Source organism: Aplysia californica, unplaced genomic scaffold, assembly GCF_000002075.1.
Source record: "Aplysia californica isolate F4 #8 unplaced genomic scaffold, AplCal3.0 scaffold00657, whole genome shotgun sequence".
In the NCBI taxonomy this organism is placed as follows: Eukaryota; Metazoa; Mollusca; class Gastropoda; order Aplysiida; family Aplysiidae; genus Aplysia; species Aplysia californica.
In genome coordinates, this window is record NW_004797927.1 from 350,782 (window position 1) to 368,198 (window position 17,417).

Consider the following 17,417-nt stretch of genomic DNA (forward strand, 5'->3'; position numbering starts at 1 on the left):
AAAAGAAGGAGGAGAGATCAGGACGATAGATGTTTGATAGGATAGAAGGAGCAAACCACACCAGAGCACCTGCCAGCCACCCACAGATTGTAGGAAAAGACATCAATTTGCCAAAGGATGATAGTAGCAATAGAAGTGTTCTCAGTTAGGAAAATTGTATTGTCTTTTTTTGTACAATCATAATGCAATAAAGAAAAAGAAAAAAGCTTTCAAGTTTACGAAAAATTCATTATTTTTATTGACATCCTGTCATACATACGCATCTATTAGAGGCAGATGAATACATCACTTTCAAGTGGAGAAACTTGTCAAATGAAAACAAACAAAGATGTATAAATTATATCTCATGTAATTAGAGTTGTCTTTATACAAACAAAAAAAAAGTTGATAGACCATAAGAAAATTGAGCCGAACTAATTCCTTTCTCATTTCAAATCTATAACATATAGGCTATATATATATATATATTTCCCACTCAACCAAAGTAGCAAACACCACTATTGCTGAACAGTTTATAAAACTAGACAAAATGTACTAATTTCTCCCCCCCCCCCCCCCCCCCCTCCTTTGAAAGAAAGAGTATGCTATGATGTAAGGCACAAAACAACATTTTGTGATTCAGGTTAAAATGTTTCATCCTAAAGAATGTACAAAAATGTTACAGTCGGGCTCAGGGTCGTGAAACAACACAGACCAGTGTAATGTACAGAATCACAAATAGCAAAATGATGGATGGACGGGACGGATATGCTGAGATTGTTCCAAACTTTGTTCCTACATGCGTTTTTCTCTCTCTCTTCTCTCACTCAGCGATCCAGCACTTTGAAGAAATACTCCACCTGTGGAAAAAAAGACGTGGGTCGTTGTTAGTTGTCTGTGGACTGGGTCAGAGACATTCACTGAGCTCATTAACCCTATCCGTACATCGTGTTTTACTATCGTATCCATATGACGTGGGGAACTCTGTGCCACCACTTTCCAAAGAGGAAAGTCACTCGTTAATCCAATCCGTACGCTTTGCATAGCAGTCTGTCAAAATGATTTTTTGAGAAATACTGAAAGTTTCAAAGAGATATCTGTACTAGAAGTATTCTAAAATGTGAAGAATACAACCCCGGGGGTACAAAATGACCCCAGAGCGTACGGATAGGATTAATTAACTGAATGAAATATCTTTCAACCTACATCAGATGTGTATTCTTAAGCCTACAGCAACATTTTGAATGAACAGAAAAACCCTGAGTGTGTGTTGTATGTGTAGAGGCTGTGGCTAGACAGACATGTCACATCACACAGATTATGTGAGGCATCGTGGTGAAAAACAGTGCTCGTCAAAATTTAGAAATCAAAGAAACTGACGTTTTTTTCTGGCCATCTGGCTGTTTTGTTCTAATTTTCTTTTATTGACTCAACACCCTTTACATTAATTTAAAAACACATTTCTATGTGGATTTTACTGAAAAACTGATTAAGTTTCCAAGGCCTCTCATGCTATGGAAGTTAGCAAACTCTGGCGGTCATTTCCTCGCTAATTTAACCTCTGAAACCAGGCGCCCCTGACCTCCTTCAATCACAAATATCTCGATTTAACCTAGATGGACATTTTTTTGCACCAAGAGCAAGGCAAATGAACAAGCTTTAAAATGATACCAACAACCTCATTTGCCCAAAAATTGACGAGCACCTGATGCTACCACGTAGAGACTCATAATGTGGTGTCTAAACAGTAAACAGCCAATAGATACTCAGTGACACATAATGTCGTGTCTAAACAGTGAACAGCCAACACACACTCAGTGACACATAATGTAGAGTCTAAACAGTAAACAGCCAACACACACTCAGTGACACATAATGTAGTGTCTAAACAGTAAACAGCCAACACACACTCAGTGACACATAATGTAGTGTCTAAACAGTGAACAGCCAACACACACTCAGTGACACATAATGTAGTGTCTAAACAGTGAACAGCCAACACACACTCAGTGACACATAATGTAGTGTCTAAACAGTGAACAGCCAACACACACTCAGTGACACATAATGTAGAGTCTAAACAGTAAACAGCCAACACACACTCAGTGACACATAATGTAGTGTCTAAACAGTAAACAGCCAACACACACTCAGTGACAGACGGCGACAGACAAACCTCGAGAGGCGCGTCCTCGGGAAGGTCGGTACAGTGCACGCCATTTTGCACTTTGTTCATGCCAAACAAGGCTCTCAGCGTCCGCGGCCGCAGGTGTCGGCCGATCTCCTGGAACAAACACCGTGACACCCATGTGAGACCGAGATAACACACAACATGAGACAACAAATGATGTGCGACCGATGTGAGACCGAGATAACACACAACATGAGACAACAAATGACGTGAGACCGATGTGAGACCGAGATAACACACAACATGAGACAACAAATGATGTGCGACCAATGTGAGACCGAGATAACACACAACATGAGACAACAAATGATGTGCGACCGATGTGAGACCGAGATAACACACAACATGAGACAACAAATGACGTGAGACCGATGTGAGACCGAGATAACACACAACATGAGACAACAAATGACGTGAGACCGATGTGAGACCGACACAAACTGAGCACTAGGCCCCCGTGTTCTTCACACACCTCGTTACAAACCAGACACAGACACACAGAAACTGTCTACAAAGGTACCAGCTATCTGTTATCAGCTGGGGGGGGGGGGTTTCCAAGCCCTTTTCTCTTCTGTCACACCTCAGGTACAAGAGATTTTGTGGACACTCAAAAAACAAAACATTTTACAAACTTTCAGGACATCCCAACCCAAACGACCAAATAAGTTTGGAAATAAAAAATCATTACATTTAGTAGAACTCTGAAACAAAATTTTCATTATATCTCTATGAATTCAAAAAAAAGAACAAGCATAAAGAACTCTCAATCCATATATAAGAGGAAATGACAGTTTTGATAGTCAACATTTTATTACAAAGTCCACACAAACAAAATCTTACAGGATCGGCCGGGCCGCAGGCTTCACGGAACGCTTCAGCGACGCAGGTCGGGTCTTTGCCGGTGATCTCCAGGGCAATGACTGGACCGGAGCAAAGCTCGTTCACCATGCCTGGGTACTCGTGGACTACGCCTTTGTAAACCTGAGGCAGAGAGTGATACCCAACATCAGTATCCCACAACCTCATAGATATATATATTATATAAACATGACAATTTGAATACCAACATGACAACGATCAACTCAAACGAGTTCAACACAAGTGGACGCTACTGTACCCACATGATGAATCACTGGATGGTTTTAACTCCTTTCTCGTACTTTTTTTAAAGCAAAGAAAGTCGAAATGTACATAATTCCTTTGCAGTTACTTGGCGCAATAATGCGACGGCGAAAATTATCCGTTCAGATCTTTCTTCCCGTAAAAATTGTTTTTATTACAAATTGAATATATATAATATGTTTAAAAAAATGGCGTGACCCCCAGACATTGCCATTTCAAAATATTGATAAAATAAAAACCGTTCTGACCAATTTAATACAGTTTTCTTTTTCTGTGGGAGCATTTCTTTCTTTCTTTCTTTGCTAATTTTTATTATGATAGCTTTCAGTTTTTTGTGGTTAACGATTCAATATACGCCAAAACTGTCCGGCTGCAATGGTTGTTGGGCTAAAAATAGCTCAGGCTCAAGCGGGTTAATACTTCTGTAACATTCCTTGTGTTGGGGCAAGGTTAAAAACCTACATCAAACACTGACTCACGAGCCATCGGAGCAATCTCTTCTGCAAATTAACATCCACAGCACGTTTCATTCACTGACCCCATTGCTCAGATCGACATTCGCGGCATCATCAGAGCTGAGAGAACGGCAAAATCAATCATTTTACTGAACCAGAAATCACCTCGTAAAACTCTTCCACGTTGGCTTTCTCCATGGTGAACATCTGGATTGTGTTGATGGTGAAGCCGCAGTCCTGAATGGCGTTGATGATTTTCCCAGCAGTACCTGCGGTGGTGAAAACAGACATCTTTAGAAATCTACCTGACATTGAAACATTCTCATCCTTTAGAATTCAACCGCGATATTGAAACATTCTCATCCTTTAGAATTCAAATGTAACATTGAAATGTTCTCAGACTTCAAAATTCATCTATAAAATGAAAATGTTCTCATCTCCGTTCAAACAACAAAAATACCATATAGCCAGCTTTAACTAAGTGCGGTAAGACTACTCTGAAAATTTCTCCACACACACACACACACGCATACACACACACATACACAGCCAGAGTGTATGCGATGTCTCATTGAGAACTGTGATTTATTTACGCCACACACACAAATAGTTCACTCACCACTCTTGATGGCGTGAGGCTTGATGATGCAGCAGGTACAGCCAGAGCCCACCACACAGTTGGGCAGCGACTGGCGGCCGGTCGAGGGAAAGAACGCCTCCACTTCCCTCGCCGTGGAGGCTGGGCTGTCGGATCCGTGCACAGAGTTGTGGGTCACATCTACACACCGTCAGAAACAACGAAATACAATTAAACAAACTGTCAGAGACAATGAAATACAATTATACACACCGTCACGGAGACAAAATACAATTGTACACAATGACACAGACAATGAAATACAATTATACACACCGTCACAGACAATGAAATACAATTATACACACCGTCACGGAGACAAAATACAATTATACACACTGTCACAGACAATGAAATACAATTATACACACTGTCACAGACAATGAAATACAATTATACACACCGTCACAGACAATGAAATACAATTATACACACCGTCACGGAGACAAAATACAATTATACACACTGTCACAGACAATGAAATACAATTATACACACTGTCACAGACAATGAAATATAATTATACACACCGACATGGACAATGAAATACAATTATACACACTGTCACAGACAATGAAATATAATTATACACACCGACATGGACAACGAAATACAATTATACACACTGTCACAGACAATGAAATATAATTATACACACCGACATGGACAATGAAATACAATTATACACACTGTCACAGACAATGAAATATAATTATACACACCGACATGGACAACGAAATACAATTATACACACTGTCACAGACAATGAAATATAATTATACACACCGACATGGACAACGAAATACAATTATACACACTGTCACAGACAATGGAATACAATTATACACACCGACATGGACAACGAAATACAATTATACACACTGTCACAGACAATGGAATACAATTATACACACCGACATGGACAACGAAATACAATTATACACACTGTCACAGACAATGGAATACAATTATACACACCGACATGGACAACGAAATACAATTATACACACTGTCACAGACAATGGAATACAATTATACACACCGACATGGACAACGAAATACAATTATACACACTGTCACAGACAATGGAATACAATTATACACACCGACATGGACAACGAAATACAATTATACACACTGTCACAGACAATGGAATACAATTATACACACCGACATGGACAACGAAATACAATTATACACACTGTCACAGACAATGGAATACAATTATACACACCGACATGGACAACGAAATACAATTATACGATTTATTCTAGACTCAGGGCAGGAAACTGTATTGTGCTTTTGCAAGGCTGCGAAAGAAATTAACTGTAATTAAATAAACAATTACAGCAAACTGAAATAGTACGTTCCCTCTGTCAATCTCTCTCTCTCTCTCTCTTTCTGTTTCTTTTTCTCTTTCTCTCTCTTCTATCTTTCACTCTATTTCTCCTTCTCTCTTTCTTTTCCTCAACAAAAAACTTTTTTTTTTTTAAACTCTGAAAATATTTCTCTTCACAATAGATATTATCGTTAACATTGAACAAAACTACACTGAGGTCTCGTTTGTATGTGTGTCACCGGAATCATATCACTAGCCTAGAATTACAAACTTCGGTCTGCTCAGTATACCTAGTTTTCAGAAATTTTACATGAAAAATTTTTGAGTTTCACAACATGTCAAGCTTATTCAAATGCAGTCCATTAAATGACTTGACAACGACTCCGAATCATCTTGCAATTTTGATAATAGGATCAGAGTACAAGGGACTTCTCTGTCAACTCAACCATACAACTCAAACTAAACTTCACCTAAACAAAAGAAATCTCTTGAATTAAGATTTTGCAGTTACTTGGCGCAATAATGCGACGGCGAAAATTATCCGTTCCGGTCACCTGGCTCAGCTCTGGGCCAGGCCCGAGAAGTCCGCTCAGTCACTCTCCTGGCTGGGTGACCAGATGGGGTATTTTGTACTGCTGGCTGTGTGACTGCAAAGCGGTAATCCTTTACTTTATAATCCCTCCAATAGCAAACCCCCCACAAGTCATTCAGAACACACCGTACCTCTTCCAAACCTGGCCCTCAGCGATGTGGCAGCCTCCGACCTGGCTTTCGACGGGTCCGTTGGACCAATGAGCTCCCTCCATCTGGCAATGGCACTTTCCCCGACGAGCTCAAACGCCAGGACTGGTCCACTTGTGACGTAGTTGATGAGGTCCCTGGCGTGGGAAAAAGTCAGGTCAATACATGTCACGACGCGGCACGATCAGGCGCACGTCAGTTGTTGGGCATATGGAGTTATTGGTTTCATCTTAAAGCTTGTTCATTTATCTTGCTTTTGACGAAAAAATTACCCCTGTATCTTGAATAGCAATTGAGATATTTTGGATTGAAGGAGCAAGGGGTCACCTGGTTTTAAACGTAAAATAAGTGAGAAAAAGGCTGTAAAAGTTTGGTGACTTCCAAAGCTGGAGAGCCCTTGGAAATCTGTAAATTTGCATTCTTTGTTCTCTGATTCCATGAGTTTCCGTAAAATCGACACAGCTGTGGACATAAAAGATGCTGAGCCTTACAATAAGTATTCAATAAAAATTGCCAAACGGGAAGAGCATTGCCTTTATTTCGATATCGTTATTTTGACGAGTGCCTGATTTCAACAAAATGCCTCACATGTACAAATTTTTCCATTATCACATTATCGCCTCTCCTCTATCTTGTGTCAAACGAAACCCTCATTCAACAATCCAAGATCACTGTCCAAATCTCATCTCAATTAGAGTTAGAGAAATGGCATGTATTCCAGTATGCTTTCAGATCACTCAACTGAGCTACACAGTAACCCCTTAACCTGGCCTAGTCACTTCTATTCTTCTATTTTGATACAGATGAAAACCTGAACCTGATTAGATAAAAAATGAATTCCTCACAGGCGTGGAAGAAGAAGTTTACAACAACTGTTTTTTTTAACCTCACCCTTTTTGTGCTGTGGGAGGGAGGGGGAGGGGGAGGGGGAGGGGGAGGGGGAGGGGGAGGGGGAGGGGGAGGGGGAGGGGGGTGTTTTTACCTTTTCATCACACTGACAGTTTATAAAGATGCACTTGACAAAGTAAGAATGAAGTGTCAGATCTTTCATTACATAGATCTCTCCATGCTTTTCTTATAAATAAAAATCACCTGTACTTCTAACCACCTCACAAAACGTGCCTCACAAGTCACACTTCCCTACGTCTGTCAGTGAACACACAGAAAGGAAAAGTGGATTTGGGGAGGATTTCACCTTAGAACATAACATGTTCCCCTCAATCAACATCTCAACCGAACTGGAGCACCGCAGTCTGCTGCCTGCCCACTATGTGACTACCCCTCAGAGACAGCGGTACATCATCTGTTCTTCTGTAGAAAACTAACCACGGATCTGAGGGGGGATGTTTTCTTCCCAAGCTACCCCACACATCTAACTGCCTCTACTCCTCAAGACAACAGTTAGAACAGACATGCAGCTATTACAGAATGACATCATGCTGAAGGGTTAACGCTCAGATGCTACTGGATCGCTACTAACAACAACAACAACCTTATAATGAGAGGAGCTCAGCAGCTTTTCCTAAATATCTCAAGGTCCCAAAACACACACACTTCACAGCAGAATCCTTACTTCATAAAACTCTTCCCGCTGTGTTCTTCGTAAAATTTGAAGGCATCGTTTTGTCCGAGGTGGCACAAACGCATCCTGGAGATGAGTAGACCCCTCTGGTAAATGGCGTCAATCACATCGCCCATTTTGTCCAGTGTGTCGGGCTTGATGAATCCTAGCGTCCTGTCAGCGACCACGGTTGGGAAATGAAGGAAAAGACAACTTCAATCAACTGAACAGAGAAATTCAGTGTACAAAGTTAATTTCCAATCCAAATACTGTGTTAGGATATCCCACCATGCAGCACATTTCTTATATGATTAGATAAGTGAAAGTGGAGCTTTGAAATGTTAAAGAAGTCGCCAACTCTTCTCTGCAACAATTGGTCTCATCAGCCACAGCAGAAGCCACAGGTCATCTTAACCTTTTTTTTTAAATTCTTCTATTTTGCCGGAGAAATACTTTCCTCAGTGGATGTATTGATCAGATTAGACGGACGAGCTATTATTGTTACTCTTCTCCGTGGTAATATTTATAAATTACCACACACAAAAAAGAAAACACGTACCTTTCCAATTTATTTGAAAGCATCCTCTTGGTAAATTCGTCCCCATAGTCAATGATCTGTAGCTGCCTTCCCAACACGTTGACCGAAGCTCCCAGGTACAGGTCGTGCAGCTCCACTGGACAGTTCGCCAAGTTTGTTTTCAAGAACATCTTGCGAGTTTTGATGTCAAACTGTAAATGCATCACATTAATTTTTCAAATTGTTTCTGTACCATGATAGAGTAAGTGGCTTGATGTATCTTTTCCCACCAACAATATCTGATCCTCCTCTTCTTGTTAAGACCCTTGAGTCACATCACTTACTTTGTTCTAAACCATTACAAAACTTCATTCTTTCCCCAACCAGTACTCAAGCAATCAGAAATGCCCCTTCCTTACCATGTCAAAGAAGAAAAAAGACACACTGGGGTCTTGATACTTAGAACATTCAGAAACACAAATATTGGAATAAAAAAAGATGAACACACACAATAAAAACATAAATGAAGAGCAGTTGAGAAATGAGAACATTTGCTGTAGTTACCATCTCAAAACTTTTACTCTGTGCAAAGTAAAAGAACTGGAAGGTCCTTGTGCGAGCGGCCATCTCCTCGTACCACTCCACAATGAAGGCATACCGTCCCTCGTCAGCCTGGGGAAACACAGAGTTCCAACATTTGTTTCACATGAGGTCTGTCGTGCTTCAAAAAAATTTCTGCTTCTCTTGAAACAATGAAAAAATACAAAACTTTCAAAGCAGAGAATTAATATAACTTAACTGATTCTCTCCGTAATTTTTCCAGTGTCTGGACACAATTAAATATGGTCGCCTACTTTTTCACAAGGGGTGGGTTAGTATTTTTAATTGTTTGTGTTCTACTGTGATAGAAAGTATACAACATGTTGTACCAAAAGAAACAGAATTGAAATGCCCATGCAATGAGCTATCATTCAGAGCGGAGATAGCAAAAAAATGAGTAAGTTACGGCAGTGCAAAGAAGCAAGAAATCAAAGATGAATGTTTGCACATCAAATTTTTTACTTAGGACACCACATTTTTCTCGACTTCTAGGATAACTTTCAGGTTGTTGCTGCCTTTTCTATGTATGTAATCCAAATGAGAATGCATGAGAAGTATGGAGGCCATTGATCCAATAGTTGTCCATTTATGAGGTTTTCTTGACAAAAACAATGCAAGAAGAATGGCGCAACTCTGGACTCAAAACATGTACTTGCAACTCTTCCAAACCGCCTTAAAATTTGAAAGGAAGTTGTTACAAATGGGGAACAAAAGTAGTAACAGTGTGTCTGGCAAGTATAAAACTAGAACTGACGGCAAAGAAGACCAAAACTGTTTGCGCCACTCTTAGCCATGTAGCGTTCATATTGTGAGAACCGGGCGCCATTCTCAGCCATGTAGCGTTCATATTGTGAGAACCAGGCGCCATTCTCAGCCATGTAGCGTTCATATTGTGAGAACCGGGTGCCATTCTCAGCCATGTAGCGTTCATATTGTGAGAACCGGGCGCCATTCTCAGCCATGTAGCGTTCATATTGTGAGAACCGGGCGCCATTCTCAGCCATAGCACAGAGAAACGATTAAAAAAACCTTACTGATTATTATGACAAAATCCTGTGACAGACATGTTCACTAGAGTCATTTTTTGAACGAAAGGCATCCTAGCTATAGTAGCTAACTTGTCAAGTTAACATCTCTAAAATTAGGCAGATATGTATCATATCTGACATAGAACATTTTATATCATGTACCTCAGCTGTGAACACTCTGAACACCATTGTTCTATATATTTTTTTTGCTTGGACAAAAATTGCAACTCTTACCATTTCCCTGGGTTCACCATCCAGAGAAAGATGAATTCAAAGTGTAAACAAAGAGGTGGACTACTATCTAGGTTGTTTGTACCACCTGTTTGGTATCCTTATCCATCATAATGCATTCCGTTACTGAAACAGGCCTACCTTACGGACAAGAGTAGGCCTAATGCCCGAGTGTGACTTTTTTTACCCGCTGCATGTATACACTGCACTGTATATATCAGCATGTGGTCGTGTAAATTTAACAATCAACCAACGTTGAGCACCATTTTCAAGAATTTTGATAACATGTTCCTGCCAATGAACTATGTAACAATTCACCATCCATAGTCCATTCTGGCTTCTTCAAAATTCGCAGTGTTCTAACAAACCTCATACTTCACTTTTTTCTGTGATGGAAATTGAAGGACTGAAGATGAGTACCATGCCTTTGAAATTTGCATGCATCTCTTGTAATATTCAAAGCCTGTCAGATATCTTGATGTATCCCAGATGTGGTAGTCGACTAGATCTAGAATCTAGATTCTAGTTGTCAATATAACTGACTGTTAATGATGGTAGATCTAAGTGTAAGCCGCAAGTGTAAGCATCATCTCTTCAAGTCACAACGACGCGATTTGAAATTGGGTGGATTACTTTGGTCTGGAGACTCGAAAAGGGGTTTCTATTCCGCTGGAGACAGTATTCTATGTATACATGCAAAACGTAACAAAATATTGGGTGTCAATAACTCACCATTTTGAGTGTTCTGTGATGAATAACAGCCTTGGAAGGTGAAAGATCCCAACCCGATGGCAATACCACTGTTCTTGTTGTAGCAACAGCAACTGTGTGGCTGTTCGGTTATAACGATTGATTTCATTGGCTGAACAAGTGCTTCCGTTAGTCAAGTTCAGTTTGGGAAACGAAGTTCTCCGTAAATATGAAATGTTTTATATCAACCTTTCGGAAATGTACGGTGAATACTTTATTTTGGGCATCGGTGGTGCCGATTGCCGACCATCAACTTCCTCTTCCTGTTCGTCGTTTCGCCTCAGCAAATAATGGGCTGTGACAAGTGACGGTGACACATAATGAGATGAGTGGAAACTAATAGATCTACCTGTGTAAAAGACGTCACTGCCTTTTATTATTTTTCCAATATGGTGAGGTTTCTGAAGTGTTAGTTGTTCGTTGAGAAAAAGAATTGATTTTTGAATAGCTTAAAGCGAGAAAGGATGAGATTGAGGGCGTGTGTTTGCTCCAGGACCAGTGCCAGTGTGTAGCAGTCTCTACTTCAACATTATCAAAATCAATATTCGACATTCTCTTAGTCTTAGTCCTACTTATTATGACTATGTAACTAATAATATAGATACTAATGAAGCTGTTCTGACCTTGGTCCCTTTTCTAGGTAAAGTTTGCGGATTTCAGGGGGGGTTCCCCTGCTTTAAATGCTGGAATGCAGGGGAAAGAAGTAATGACAGTTTAGTTTTATGACATGATGTCAATGAAGCTCAGTGATTTATTTAGTTTTGCCAATGATATCATGCCAATTGCCTATTTTTATAGACTATTTATATAGATCTAGGCCTACAGTACTGCAGAATTGGCAGATTGAGAATGCGCCATGGATAATGGCCACCTCTATTCTCACCCGGAGTGAGAATAGTGCAGGCGAGTCTTGTGGCTATTCTCATCCGGTGCGCGTTCACCAAATTTTGCGTTCACCCTAAACCACAGAATTCTACACTGTGATAACAGAAAAATTGTAGAATTCTGTGCCGTGAACAAATGTTCCATTACAACTGTAGCCTACTAAAAGCGTACAATTTTGTCTGTGGGCAGTGGAGAGAGAGAGAGAAAGAGAGAGAGGAGTAGCGCGAGAATTTCCGGGCAAAACAAAATGGCGACCCGCGTAGTTCGGCTCGATTCGAAAAGTTAAATAGCCGTAGCATCTTTGTAGACAACCAAATTAATTTACTTTTGTGTTTTAACATCATTTTTTAACTTTGTTATGGTCAATTTGATCGTCCACACCGATAGACAGTATTCAGAAAGAGACAGAGAGAGAGAGAAGAGGGGAGGAGTTGATCTTGCGAGAACTTCCGGGCGGGTGAGAATAGCCACTTTCATGGATAATATTGTTTGCTAAATCTAGATCTAGATCTAGATATCTAGATTTAGATCTATCTAGGGCCTAGATCTAGTCTGTTTCTAACAGCTAGCAGAAGGACTTCCATATAACGAACGACCACTCCAACAAACATAGCCTAATAAAGAAGAGGCTCAACCCTAACTCTGTATACCCCAACCCTACCCTCACCCCTACCCTAGGGCTGCCGTTTTTCCGTTATTTTGGGCATCGTCCGTTCTTAAATTCGTTATCCGTTCATCGAATCCGTTCTCCATTTACCACGCAAAAGTGGTAGTGCGGGAAGCCGATTTTCCATTTTGTTCCTTACGGATGGAGTGGCATGATGGTCCATATTTGTAATCAAGCAACGGAAGTAGGCCTACACTCACTCTCAAATCAAAATGCGCATGAGCGACCGGATGTTTAGGTCTGATTTCAAATGAAGGCCAGGCCTAACCTAGCTTCGTCGTTTGCTAAATCTAGTCTCGAAAGAATGTTAAATTATTTTTTCAAAAGTCCAGTGGCATTTCTGCTACCTCTACCCCAGCCCCTAACCCTAACCCCCTGTTCTACTCTGTTTCATAGTGGTCGCTCGTTACCGAATTCCTCCCTAGCTAACAATAGGGGACAATCCAGTTTTGGCCCCAAGGATAACTATGGAGTATGGGTTTTGGCTCCACTGATTATTTCTCGATCGAAATGATTACTTTTCGCTGCTCGTGCCAATACGATGTTTGTCGGACAGCGAGCGAGAGAAATCAAAGCTGATTGCAAAAACATTAAATTATGGTTACATACAGGGGACCCCCCCCCCCTGAAACACCCCCTTTTTTTGAGTCGAGGGGCATGAAAAAAAAACCCTTATAAAAACAAGAAGTGAAATTACTGCCCATTTTGTACTGGGAAAAAAAAAGCAGCGCATCTCTCTCTCTCTCTCTTTTGAATTGAAAAATATCAATACCAAGTATTTAAGTCAGTATCGATATTCCAGTAGTACTCTTGTGGCCAAAATCGGAGAAAGCCAAAAATTGGCCAATAATAACGTGTAACATGGGAGTGAAGGAGGGATTCTCTGTTTCACTGACTTTAACTTGTAGATTAGGCCGTGGTGGTGCCTTGCTTCAGCTCCTGTCTCTGCTGATAACTCCTCACACTTTTGAGGTAGTTACTGCTGCTAGTCCTATTTTTGCTCAACTTCCTGTGGATTAACTTGAACAAGTAGCCACTCTTTGCTCAGCCTCCACTTATTGACTCTCTGCAATGTGTTTTGATGAAAATGAAGAAAACAAAGCATTCCGTTGTGAGCAGAGGACTAGAAGAGTTTACTGAGTCTGAGTGAAGGGGCTTTTTTTCCAAATTGGTAATTCTTCTTGTTCCCTTTCCTGACAGATGCAGTTTATGCTGCTGTTTAGCCGTCAAGGCAAGCTGAGGTTACAGAAATGGTTCGCAGCTCATCCCGACCGCACAAAGAAGAAGATCACGCGTGAGCTGATCACCCTTGTTCTCGCAAGAAAACCAAAGATGTGCAGTTTTCTCGAGTGGAAGGATCTCAAAATTGTATATAAAAGGTAACAATTGTCTCGTGGTAAACTGACATACATGTCTTATTTTGGGTAGAAAGTTGTGTGAGCGTTGTGGAAGAAAGCTTTGAAGTTGGTTCCCTCGTTTGCCCCGAGTTGTCTCACATTGGCACTGACGTTCAGTCTCAGTCTCAGTAAGTTGTCTCACATTGGCACTGACGTTCAGTCTCAGTAAGTTGTTCCTGTCTCAGGCTCAATATGAACAAGCACCACTGATGTTGTTTGAAGTGTCTTAGACGAAAAGAAAGTATGGAATAAAGGAAAGAGATATGTGGAAAAGAGGAAAAGAAACATTTACGGTTTTAAAGACTCTTTAACCAGTTGGGTCACTGTCTTTTTTTTCAAAGAACAGCCTTCCCCCCCCCACCCCCCCCCACCCTCGGGGCAGTGCTGCTGACTGAAGTTGTCTAGCCATTCCCAAAGGGGGGACATTAATATGTTCTTATACACAGTAAAATTGTAAATGGTCTGATTCATCAATGCCATGCTCATGACTGTGCCTGAACTGCAACAGGGAACTGCTGCTTTTTCTTTCCTCATCCTTACTATCGTCATTTTCCTCTACTTCTTTTGTATGTTTGTCACACTTTTGTGACCCACTATTTCTGGGGTGCCTTGATAGTTGAAGCAGACTTTGTGCTGTTGAGGCTAGAGAGATGAGCAGAGTAACCCTGATTCCCTGTATGGACTTCTCTGTTGACATCCACCCCTTGGCGCTCATATGACCTTATGCAGTGCGAGCGCCGTAAAACCTCTACTGAAACAAACAAACAAAGATGGAAATGACTGTTCTATTTTGAATGTTTTCAGGTATGCTAGTCTATATTTCTGCTGTGCAATAGAGCCTGATGATAACGAGTTGCTGACCTTGGAAGTGATTCATCGCTACGTGGAGCTACTGGACAAATATTTCGGAAGTGTGAGTAGCGTTGATAGGACAGGTTGTCTTGTTGAAGAAATAAGGGGAGAAGATTTGTGGGTGGTTGACGGGTGCTCTGATATGGTTTACTCCTTCTATCCTATCAAACATCTATCGTCTTTATCTCCCCTCCTTCTTTTTTGTGTTTGTTACTCTCTTGTAACACCTGTAATCTTCGGCACTTATATGATCTTATTGTGTTGCAAGTGCCGTAAAACTCTTACTAAAACTAGGAGAAGATTTTAGGCTGTATACGATTTGTGCACAGTTATTTTTGGCCATCTCGTGGTGTCATAGTGGTCTCAAGACATTGTACTGGAAAGTGCCTCGTGGTTTAAAAAAATCAAGATCGTCTGTGGCTTTGCTGTGACTGAGAAATATGCTTTGCTAAATAATTTCTTACAAAATTATAGTCTTGAAAAATGCAGCTCAGTGGGTGGTTGGCGGGTGCTGTGGTGTGGTTTGCTCCTTCTTTCCTTTCAAACATCTCTATCGTCCTGATCTCTTCTCCTTCTTTTTTTGTGTTTGTTACTCTCTTGTAACACCTCTAATCTTCGGCACTTGTATGACCTTATTGTGTTGCAAGCGCCGTAAAACTTTTACTGAACCTAAACTTACTCAAACTAAAAGGATTTGTCCCCCCTCAGGTCTGTGAGCTGGACATAATCTTCAACTTTGAGAAGGCGTACTTCATGCTGGATGAGTTCCTGCTGGGCGGGGAGGTACAGGAGACAAGCAAAAAGAACGTGCTCAAGGCCATCGCCGCCCAGGACCTGCTGCAGGAGGTGAGATCTGCTTTGGTTGTGTCTCGTGCCTGCCTCTCCCACTCTCTCATGTGTGTGTCCTCGCGCCTCTCCCACTCACTCGTGTGTGTGTCCTCGCGCCTCTCCCACTCACTCATGTGTGTGTTGTCAGCTCAGTGACCTCTCTACTCTATTACTTGACTGGAAAGTTTGCCTCTTCTAATTCTGTGTTATCATATCGCTTATATTTAACAGGTAATAACTCATTTCCTTGTCTTTATCTCTGTCGGCACTCTGCCTGATCTTGTTATACCATCAGATGGAAGTCTTCTTCTATTTGGAAACTTTCAAGGTAGGGAAAAACAAAAGCAGATGTAAATGAATGTAGTGGAACAAACTTTCAAATGTCGTCCTGTGAATCTATGGGATAATTACTTCTGTACGCTCTTGTTTTAAATGAAAAAAGTTTTGTTCAGACCCAAGTTTCATTTGTTTTTTAGCGAAGGTCATGAGATGTTGGCTATGTCTTTGATGAGTGTGTAGGTCAAGTGGATCTGTCTTGTCTGACTGTCAACTGAAAGGAAATTGTCTTTTATTGAAAACTTCCCAAGTCGTTTCTCCCTTTGGATAGTTGGAAAGTCACTGTGGTATCAGTTTTCTTGAACAACAGCATCTCCATCTCCTTGGTTTTGTTTTCCTCACAACACTTTGTTCTTCATCCTTCGCTCAGTAGTGTTTTTGTACTTTATGCACTAATGCTTGTGTAGAAATAACCCAGGAGGAATGAGCAACTAAGCTTGGGTGTGGGTGGAGAGTGGCACAAATCACATCTCAGGCACGTTTCTCCACGGAGAGAAAGGGCAGTGGGACGCAAGGAGAAATGCATGCATGGAATCTCTCGGTTTTGTCACTTCCTACGCCCTTGTGTGCAACGACGCTCCCTGTAGATAGGTCAGCAGCACCTGTCCCAACACAGTCCATGACGGGATATCATCGTCCTTGTACATGTAGCGACCGACGTCAGGCAGGGCCCTCTATTGTTGCGTCTGGAACAGTTTCTCCACCGAATCCCTCACAATTAACAAAATTCCCTCGCACCTCCCCCCCACACCTCCTCCCCAGGCAGCCTCTAGCCCTGCACCCCCCATACCTCCTCCCCTCACAGCCTCTAGCCCTGTGTATTCTTGGCCTGGCATCTTGGTCTTACAATCGACAACAAATTTACATGGCAAATGACGCAAACAATATCGTTAATAAGGTAGATCAGAGGCCTGTCTTGTTGTGCGCGTGCGTGAGTGCACCTAAACTTTGTAACGTCTACTGCTATTGTTAACGACCAAGACAAATTTCTCCCTGCGAGATGAATAAAGATTGTCATTGTCATTGTCATGGTGCAAACTTGGACATTGTTTGAAATGATGAAGTTTGGTGTTTGGATAGTTGATCCTGTTGAGGTCAGGCGAATTGTCTCCAACCTTTTTGTTAAGTGTTCTGAGGAGAAAAAGATAATGTGTAGATTCTAAAAATTATTTTTGGGTTGTTTGAGAATGAATGATATGGTTCACTGGGTTTTATTTTTAAAAGGGGGTTTCTTTTTTTCTGTGTGGTGTAATTTTTTATGTGATTTAAAAATGCTAGACTTACAGGTTCCTTTTTTCTTT

At 41.1% G+C, this 17,417-nt stretch overlaps 2 protein-coding genes across 4 annotated transcripts in view; one reads left to right on the forward strand and one right to left on the reverse strand.

The window, feature by feature from the left end:
* Positions 1-210: 210 nt before the first annotated feature.
* Positions 211-11,333, reverse strand: LOC101852049 (nucleoside diphosphate kinase 7). Its single transcript, XM_005108071.3, has 10 exons — positions 11,134-11,333; positions 9,107-9,214; positions 8,585-8,754; positions 8,038-8,199; positions 6,447-6,601; positions 4,367-4,525; positions 3,913-4,016; positions 3,011-3,151; positions 2,156-2,263; positions 211-839 (listed from the first exon to the last, which is right to left on the reverse strand). The coding sequence occupies exons 1-10, from the start codon at positions 11,134-11,136 to the stop codon at positions 807-809; spliced, it is 1,143 nt and encodes a 380-aa protein (XP_005108128.1). The 5' UTR covers positions 11,137-11,333; the 3' UTR covers positions 211-806.
* Positions 11,334-11,397: 64 nt separating this feature from the next.
* LOC101852272 (AP-1 complex subunit sigma-2) overlaps positions 11,398-17,417 on the forward strand; it is a 21,801-nt gene continuing 15,781 nt past the window's right edge. For 2 of the 3 annotated variants that reach the window (XM_005108072.3, XM_005108074.3), the window contains exons 1-4: positions 11,398-11,543; positions 13,904-14,082; positions 14,905-15,013; positions 15,661-15,798. In XM_005108072.3, the coding sequence (XP_005108129.1) occupies positions 11,541-11,543; positions 13,904-14,082; positions 14,905-15,013; positions 15,661-15,798 (429 nt within the window). In that variant the 5' untranslated portion in view covers positions 11,398-11,540. The remainder of the gene's footprint in view (positions 11,544-13,903; positions 14,083-14,904; positions 15,014-15,660; positions 15,799-17,417) is intronic. The other variant, XM_005108073.3, reaches the window with a different exon arrangement.

Excerpts from the sequence above, each read along its gene's own strand:
- LOC101852049 (XM_005108071.3), bottom strand. Across the intron at positions 4,017-4,366 it reads GCCTCACGCCATCAAGAGTG|GTACTGCTGGGAAAATCATC; the intron begins GTGAGTGAACTA and ends TCACCACCGCAG. Across the intron at positions 3,152-3,912 it reads ACGTGGAAGAGTTTTACGAG|GTTTACAAAGGCGTAGTCCA; the intron begins GTGATTTCTGGT and ends TCTCTGCCTCAG.